A 9,871-nucleotide genomic window follows, 5' to 3' on the forward strand; every position below is an offset into this window, starting at 1 on the left:
TTTTTTTTTTTGTATTTAGCTTAGTTGTAATTTGTATCACTAGCCCTACTGTATCATTCAGTAGTTTTATGGTTGTCTGGAGTTTAACTTTTATAAAACAGCTTAATTCAGTAAACTAAAAATGTTCATGTTTCAGGACACCGGACTATCGCTCCAAAGAAGTCCAGATTGATAGAGGCTTCAAAAGTGAAGAGGGTACGTTATTTTGTTTTTTAATACTATAATAATATTATTAATACTAATGTTAGTGTTCATTATTGTAACTTTTGAATGCAGTTGTTGTACTGAAATATGTGACTGCGCATGGCACATGCACATTCATACAATGATACATACATGTCAATGATGTCATGCTCACAGCCACATACACACACACACACACTCTCTCTCTCTCTCACACACACATACACACACAGTTCAGTCACAAGCATATTAATTATTATAACACTTACAGTGTCCCAGAAGACCTGGAAAAATGTGCCCTAAATATGTTAGGCATTACAACTGTTTGTCTGCCATTAACATACTGCAAACATTAGCATGTGTACATGTAAGAACAGCCTGTGCGCTTCTGAATATTATATATATATATATATATATATATATATATATATATATATATATATATATATATATATGCCATCTATTTTGTGTTATTCACCCACAGGAGACAGTATTGAGTATATGAAAGGGAAACAACCCAAGTTGGTGTACCATGCTGTCTGGGAGCATGATGGATAGATTTGTTTCCTTTCAGACATGACATGTTCTCTCAGTCTCAGGGCTTCAAACAAATTAGAGATCTTGGGATTCCCAGATAATCTTTTAGAATAGTTCTTGGTGGGGGGTGGGGGGTCCCAGACTACCTTCACAGGGTAACTAATGCTGCACTCCAAGACCGTATTGCATTGCTACACTAACAACAAAGGCAAGCATACCTTCTAGTCATAATCGTTGAGGTTTCTATAAGTTATAGAAACCTCAACGATAAGTATAATTTAATATTTCAAAGTGGTTAAGGCCTTTTAGGGAAACAACTCTTCTTTGTGGCAGATGATTCTTTGTGTAAAATATAATATAATTCAGTATGGCTTTGTATTGAGTATGGAAACTTTTTAGTCTGTTATGGAAAAGGTCTGGAAAAACTATGGAACTTTGTTTGCCCACATCTGTGGGAGCTCTGTTTGCCTGATTCAGCACCATATTTAGATGTGCAGTTTCTTCTTATTATTATTATTATTATTGATATTATCATGGTTAAGACACTTACCTGCCAGTACAGTGTCTGTGAAGGTCTGGGTTTGAATCCCAGTCTCACCCTTTCTCCCCAGTTTGACTGGAAAAATCAAACTGAGCATATTTCGGACAAGACAATAAACTAAGACCTGTTTGCAGCATACACTCAGCGCACTGGAAAAGAACCCACAGCAACAAAAGGGTTGTCCTCTGGCAAAATTTGGTAGAAGTACAAGAAATCCTCTCTGACAGGTTCACACACAAAAAAAAATACATACATACATGCAGTGCATGATGCACTCAAGACCTAATTAGCAGGTCGGGTTATGCTGTTGGTCAAGCATCTGCCAAGCAGATGTAGTGTATATTGTGGATTTATATATATATCCAAATGCAGTGAGGCCTCCTAGAGAAACTGGAACTGAAGCTGAACTGTTTTGTGTTGGTCCAGGGCCTAGAGAAGCAGCTGAAGGCCAGTATAGAGCAGGATGCCATGTCACGGGCGGCCCATGCAGAACCCAAGACACTGACCATCCTCAAATCTTCGGCCCCCTCTGGGTCCTCGGAATCCAAACCAGGTGCCAGCAAGTCCAAGAAAAAGACATGAAAGTGCAGCATGATTGTGTGTGTGTGTAAAACTCTTGTGTAATATTCACGCTCTTTGTGTAGGGGGTATACGTGTGTGTGTGTGTGTGTGTGTGTGTGTATGTGCGCATATGGAAGTATGTGCTGAAATAGTCATTTAAGAGTATTAGTGCGTATGTTTATTTTGAATGTGATGTGTTTCCGTGGGGGAAAAAAAAAGAAATGTGTCAATGAATCAGCATGTCATGTTTCTGTATAATAAAAGATATAAGAGGTGTATACTGCTTTCCAGTCTCATGTTTTTTTTGTGGATTGCAGTTCACACGTTCCTTTGTTTGAACGAAGTATGAAGGCTTGCATGTGTGTAACCATTTTTGAAGTCGCCAGTGGCATACAAAACAAACAAATCCACTTCATTTCCGTGGTGGCATGGGGAGGTGTTCCTACTGATTTGGGCTTTTTTTGTTTGTTTTTTGTTGTTGTTGTTGTTGTCCCATCAGCTGCATTGTTAGTTGGTGTCTTGATTATACTGCTCATTATGAGTCCCATTCACAGCCACACTCTGGGGTCATTGGCTGCAGTTCCAGTGCCAGCCATCCAAAGGGGATTTTCAGTGTCAGCCGTAATGAGGTTACGGATCACAGAGTATGTCTCTGCACTTCTGCTTTGTCACGTCGGTGGTGTTCCATAGTGCTTGCTCCGTTTCAACATTCACAGGTCAAATGCTAGGACTTGTGTTTGTTGTTGATGTTTGTTTGTTTTTTTAAGGGGGAAGGTGGCATAATGGGTAAGACCCTCATCTGTCAGTACAGTGTCTGTGAGGGTCTGGGTTTGAATACCACTCTCGCCCTTTCTCCAGGGTTTGACTGAAAAATGAGACTGAGCATCCAGTCATTCAGAGGAGCTGATGAACGGAGGTCTTGTGTGCAGCACACGCTTGACGCACTGAAACAGCGCCCATGGCAACAAAAGGGTTGTCCTTTGGCAAACTTCTTCAGAAGAAACCCACTCTGATACTGGGGTACACAAATACATAGTTAATTACACATACTTAACTGTGACCCACTAGTGCACCGTGACCCAATAGTGTAGACTCCGGCAGGGGTCTGACATTCCTGTCCTGTGCAAACTACTATCCGCCTATGCAGAGAAAACGAAAGTAGCTACGGCCAATAACCTCCCAGAAGTAGGTTACCTCCCATTTGCCCCCCTGGGGTTACATATTTTGCATGTGGTCAGGGCCTGACAAGCACGTTGGGTTATGTTGCTGTCAGGTACCTGTCTAGCACATGTGTGTAGCGTGTAATGGATTTGTCTAAACACAGTGACACCTCGTTGAGAAATTAACACTGAATGAAACACTTTTTTCAACATTGAAACCATGAACTTACAGATGTTCAGAACCTTTTCAAAGGATGTATTCACTGATTCAGGTCACATTGAAATTGTTTTTATGGTTGACAAGGAATCACTGGCCATGTGTGTGTGTGTGTGTGTGTGCATATGCACACATGTGTACATGCATACAAACACACACACACACTCACACTAAATGTGGACAAAAAAGACAAATCATTTGCAGAAGCAATGTGCTGGATATAAATGCATGTTTGTTTTGTTTCTAAAGACCAGTCAAGAGATTTCCTTCATTCATTTCTTGTGCAAAAAAATGTCAGACCAAGTCACCTCATCTGTGTACATTCATGAATGTCATGTATATATCACCTGTTTAACGCTACAAGATTAACCCCTTGACATCTGATCCTTGATGAAATGAGATCTATCAGAGTGGCACAAGTTTGAAGTGCAGTCAGTTCTGTTTGTGTACATATCTGTGGTGTAACTGTAATTCATTTTATTGACATCCTGACCTGTAAACTCCATGCAACCTTAATGAGGTCAGAGCCCTACGTTGATGTCGTGATGAGCTTACTCGTAAGCAGCAGTCAAGGGATTAATTAATAAACATGTGGAAGACAGTGTCACGCTTCCTTCAAATTTATTCTTCAGAGTGTTTCTCTTTTATTCTTCACGGTGTCTCTCTTTTAAAAAAAAATTAGCCCTGCATCACTGAGTGTGGGAAGATGGAGGGAGGGGGGAAAGGGGGTATATATAATATATATTTTAATTACACATACTTAACCGTGACCCAACTAGTGCAGACTCCGGCAGGGTCTGACATTCCTTCCTATATATATTCACAGAGATAGAGATATGTATATATTTTTTTTTTTCACATTTTCAGTTTCCTTGTATGCCTTACCTGTCTTTGTCTCAGGATTTAGGAGGGCATGACTTCTTTAGGTTTGGGTTTTTTTGTTGTTGTTTTTTTTCAGTTTCCCTGTATGCCTTATCTCTCCCTGTCTTTCGATGTAAACTGTTTGCTGCCAACCAAAACAAACGGTGACCGGAGACAAACTGGCCAAAAGCGGTTGCTCTCATTGGTTACAGTGTAATGCAAGACACGTTCTTCAGTGTAATGCAAGACTATGTTCTTCAGTGTAATGCAAGACACGTTCTTCAGTGTAATGCAAGACACGTTCTTCAGTGTAATGCAAGACATGTTCTTCAGTGTAAATTACTGTAATGCAAGACATGTTCTTCAGTGTAAATTACTGTAATGCAAGACATGTTCTTCAGTGTAATGCAAGACACATTCTTCAGTGTAATGCAAGACACGTTCTTCAGTGTAATGCAAGACATGTTCTTCAGTGTAATGCGAGACACATTCTTTGTTTGTTCGTCACAGATTGTGTACAAGGCCTTTACGCGGGGCGGGGACGGGGTGGGGGAAACCTTCAGCATTTATTGCTTTTTTAGGTGCTCCCAAGTCATGCGATGCATGAGGTTGTCTAAGTGCTCTGGTGTGTTCGGTCAGTAGGAACTTTCAGTGCGCGGCTCCATCGTCTGTTCATCATCTGGAGGTCCCTGTTAATTGTCTGGCACCAGTTCACCTTTTGGCATCCCCTTCTTTAATAATGTGAATGATAGAAGATGAAGATGATTGTGATCAACATGGTTTATGTCTAACTGCATATGATGTCACTCCTAGAATGATGATTGTTTCAGTTTCAAGGCGGTGTAAAAGTGGTGCGGACTGTTCCATATATATGCTAAAACATATCTGCTGTTGAAAAAAAGAAGAAGAAATAACAATGCTAAATAGTATATTATAAAAAACACACACACACACACACAAAAAGGAACAATAAAAGAACCCACGGCAACAAAAGGGTTATTCCTGGCAAAATTCTGTAGAAAAATCCACTTTAATTACACATACTTCACCGTGACCCAACTAGTGCAGACTCCGGCAGGGATCTGACATTCCTGCCGCAGACTCCGGCAGGGGTCTGACATTCCTGTCCTGTGCAAACTATCCGCCCATGCGGAGCAGACGAAACTACGGCCGATAACCTCCCGGAAGTAGGTAACCTCCCCTTTGTCCGGCTAGTTATCGCCCTCTTTTTCCGGCAGCCATCATGACTCCTGTACCTGTGCTCTTCATACGGCTAAGTTTTTTCGTATTTTCTGAATGTCAGACCCCTGCCGGAGTCTGCACTAGTTGGGTCACGGTAAGTATGTTATTTAAACGTAATTTTAGATAGAAAATTTCCTTTCTATAGGAAAAAGAAAAGAAAAAAAAAAAAAGGGGGGGGGGGGGCTGTAGTGTAGTCACGCGCTTTCCCTAGGGAGAGCAGTCAGAATTTCACACAGAGAGATCTGTTGTGATAAAAAGAAATACAAATATGTGCGTGCGTGGCGTATGCATTATATTATTTTGATTCGGCTCTGTGTGATTGTGTGCATATGTGTGAGTGTGAAGGAGAGAGATCGGGGGGAGGGGGTGGGGGGAAAGAAAAAAAAAAGACGTACACATGCAGTGAGAAAATATCGGCGGCTGAGCCGTGATTCGAACCAGTGCGCTCAGATTCTCTCACTTCCTACGCGGACGCGTTACCTCTAGGCCATCACTCCACTGTACACACATACACTCTCTCTCTCTTTCTTGCACACACTGATAGTTCAATTGAACACACACACACACAAGCGAGCGTGCACACAGAGTTGTCACGTATTGAAAACAGACAGATCACACACACACACACACACACATACAGAGTTGTATTGAATTGATGTATGACGTAGTCAGTGAACGATCAGGGAAGATAGGTGGGCATGGAGAGAGACGGTGTGAAATGACTCATCCATTGATACCGCTGTGTAGCTGACACATGAAGGGGGAAGGAACGGGATGAGGTGTGTCGTTAGAGTTTATAATAATAATAATGGCTACTTATGTAGCACACTATCCAGAAATCTGCTCTAGGTGCTTTACAAAAACGCTTTTGTAAACATAAAACATTATATCTATGCTACATACACACACCAAAATGTGACCACACACGCACACACACACACGCGCGCGCGCGCGCGCTGCATACATACATTTTAACATACATGTGTATCTAACAGCTACCCTAACACATACGCACACATAGGCAGGCACAAACTTACATAAGCACACGCACATACAATACACATTCATATAGTGACGTGACCCTCCACCATGAAATGAGTCGCTTTGCACCAGAGGTCAATTTGTAGTTATTGGTATATCATAAATCTGCAATAAATGACCTTTACAGCGAAAAAAAAAGTTTGTAAATCGGGTGATTCTGTGAAAAGTTATTGTGATTTGAAGTTCTAAAGTCGCGAAAGTAACGAACTGAGAAATCAAGGCCGAAAAGTTTTGGAACATGTTCATAGCAACCACATACTTCTAAGCAAGATATGTTCATGAAATTTGGCACACACATACTTAGTGGCAATATCTACAATTGCACAAAGTTTGAAAGAAAAATATTGAGTGTATTTGATTTTATTCAAATAAGAATTTTCTTTTTTTTTTTGGAAAGAATTGCAACTGAAGTGTTTGTATACTTACTTTTTAATCAGCTCAACATGACTAAAAACCTTCCAGTTTTAAGATTAGTTTTGTTGTGGTGTTGTTTGTGGTCCAATTACTATGAAACTTTTGCCTTGTATAGTATGTGCACTAAAATTTATGCCAGATTAAAAGTAAAAAATGCTAAAGCATGATGCCGAATCATGCAGTTGTAATTCAATGTGCTCACTGGCTTAGTGTGCTTGTGATATTACCATAATCCATACAAGCACAACAAAATAACAAAAAAGATCCACACAACAAAACTGCTCATACAAAAGGTACAAGTTCATGTGTGTTTTATCCCAGCATAGCATCAAATGAAATACACTTCATAATCCAAATGAACACTTCAAACACTTCATCTGCAAAGAAAACCTACTTGTCAAACCCATACTTCACACAATAAAGACACACAACTTCATCAAACAAACACTCAATCTGCTTTAAAAAAAGAAAAAGAAAAAAAAAAGTGCAGATATGTGGCACAGGTAATTAATTCTTGTGGTACAAAGTGTTAGTCATCCGGGTGGATGGTGTTGATGTTGAAGCTTCTTCCTTCACTCTTTTTTCTCCACCGGTGGTATCAGTATGTTCCAAAAATGCATGGTTTATCCTGAAACAGTTTGTTATGTAATACTTCTTTATCTGTTTTCATTTTCTTTGTTTTGAATTATTTTCTATATGTTCTACAGTTTATTCATTAATGCTAATAATGTTAGATTAAATATCAACAGTAATTTCAGTTATGTACATTTACATCACAGCTTTCATTCTTTACACAGGACTTTACAAAATGCTTTACTTCTAGTTCTATTATTTTATCAGAAAATAAAAGAAGAATACACTTATATATATATATATATATATATATATATATATATATATATATATATCATAATATAATCAGACAAAACAGTTTACTGATAATAAAAATATGAAATAGTGATTATTAATGCTGTGTCACTATGAGTATCAGCGTGCATATCAGTGTGCATGTGCATGACATGCTGCAATCCATTAAGTTACTTTATGCATAGTGGCATGTCAAGCACATGCACACCTATATCATTTATGTAAATGTCTGTGCAAAAGTTTACAATTCCATACATGTACATCTATACAAAGTTTGTAAAAAGAAACTAAATTTGCACACTTCATGGTAAATTTATACTATAAATCATAGTACATTAACAGTTGACTCACTCACTCATAGGTAGTTCACCAGCAGACAGTTCTTTAGTTGACAGTGTAGTTAGTGTGGTGGTGTTGCCTCTCCTTCTGATGACATGACTTGCCAGCAGTGATCTCAGAATTATTCACTGGTGTACAGGCAGGCATACAAAATACCATCATATCTTTCAGGGCTGAAAAAGAAATTTAACTATAAGTAATACTGTTAGTATTTACTGTTGACACAACTCTGTATCTAATAATTTATTGACCTCAAAACAACAGACACAGAAACACACACAGAAACACACACACACACACCAACCTGACACACATTCACATAAAATATCCATTGAAGCAAATTCTGTGAAACTGAGAACTGTTCATAATGTCATGCCCCTGTACATCTCCTTACTCAGTTACATATAATGGTTAAACTGTGAAGGGACAGTGTGTGTGTGTGTGTGTGTGTGTGTGTGATATTGTCTGAGTATGTGACACATATTGTGTGTGTGTGTGTGTGTGTGTGTGTGAGTGACATATATACACACTGTGTCACACATTGTGTGTGTGTGTGTGTGTGTGATCTTTTAATTTACATTCTGTTAATTTCCTCAGATTCACTTTATTCTTTTAATTATTTTTATTCCACATGTCAAACAGTGAATTTATGTTCCAATGTAATACAATAAATCAGTCTTGAGTCAATCATTGTTAAATAAATTATTCTCAATTGATTATATCATCATTACATTTCAGTATTTGTCAATGTGGGTAAAATAAGAATGCTTACCTTCAGACACTTCAGCTATATCCAGTCCCCCAGTCACTTTGCTTGCATATTGAACATTCCTTGTGTGAGCTGTGAGAAACACAGTTCTATCACTTCAGTGCAGCAAGTCAGTTTCACTTGTTTCCATGTCAGTCACAACACTGATGGCACCTGGTGCGTGTGATTTCGGCAATTACAGGCGAAGGCTTGCAGCCTTTCTGTATCGAGTGCAAATGTTGATTCGTCATCTACATCAAAATTAATATTATTGTTGATGAAAGCTGAACGACAACCCTGCGTCGTCTGCTTTCGAAATCAGCGTCTCCTTCGTGTTCACTGAGATCGATTTCATGACCATCAGCCTAGTTAGAATGGTCAGTTCCATCAATGAAGTACTGGGTTAGAAACTCACAAATGTCGTCTTCTTCACTGAATGGCAAAATGTGTGCAACGCAAGTGTATCTTGGTCAGGAAATAACCAAGTCACTCTTGAAAAGCGTGCTTCCGAACCCTGCGACCATATTTGAGCTAGCGTGCTGAATGGCTGGTTTCGTCACGTGGCCCCTCTCGGCCAATGACAGAGGGGATTTTCCTTCATAGTGACGCATTGTTTACGTAGTGTATCCTTATTTTGAAAGCGACGATTCGCTCGTTGTTAAAAAAATCAACCAATGAGAAGGGCATAGATTGAAAGAGACGGACTTGACCTTTAAAACGATGTATGATTCGACCGGTCGATTCCAAGAGATGAGGGAGGGCAAGCTTGTCAAAGTTAATCGATTTCGCGAAGTCATAGGCGGTCAGAATTATGGGTTAGGCATTTTAAGCACACTTTTAAGGCAAAAGAAGACACAATTATGCCTAGATACTTCAATATGAGATAAAAGAAAGCCTAAAGTTTACAATGAAGTCAAAATCTGAAAATCGACAACCTGACCCCACCCGCCTAAAATCGCCGCTATCGAGAAAGTTGGTCAAAGCGACTCATTCCGTGATGGAGGGTAACTATATTACCTGCATGTAGTTATGTACACATACATATGTATACACACATAGTCAAGCACAGCTAACGCAAAGGAAGTGGACCTGCCACAATTGAGGGAAAAGGTGAGTTTTGAGACGAGATTTAAAAGATTCGAGGGAATCAGAATGACGGA

General features: G+C 39.3%; 1 protein-coding gene across 1 annotated transcript in view; it reads left to right on the forward strand.

Moving 5' to 3' along the window:
- LOC143288267 (uncharacterized) overlaps positions 1-3,887 on the forward strand; it is a 7,317-nt gene extending 3,430 nt beyond the window's left edge. The window contains exons 3-4 of the mRNA XM_076596616.1: positions 137-195; positions 1,688-3,887. Coding sequence (XP_076452731.1) covers positions 137-195; positions 1,688-1,843 — 215 coding nt within the window. The 3' untranslated portion in view covers positions 1,844-3,887. The remainder of the gene's footprint in view (positions 1-136; positions 196-1,687) is intronic.
- The last annotated feature ends 5,984 nt before the right edge of the window (positions 3,888-9,871 follow it).

The sequence above is a fragment of the Babylonia areolata genome, chromosome 12 (assembly GCF_041734735.1).
Source record: "Babylonia areolata isolate BAREFJ2019XMU chromosome 12, ASM4173473v1, whole genome shotgun sequence".
Classification (NCBI taxonomy): Eukaryota; Metazoa; Mollusca; class Gastropoda; order Neogastropoda; family Buccinidae; genus Babylonia; species Babylonia areolata.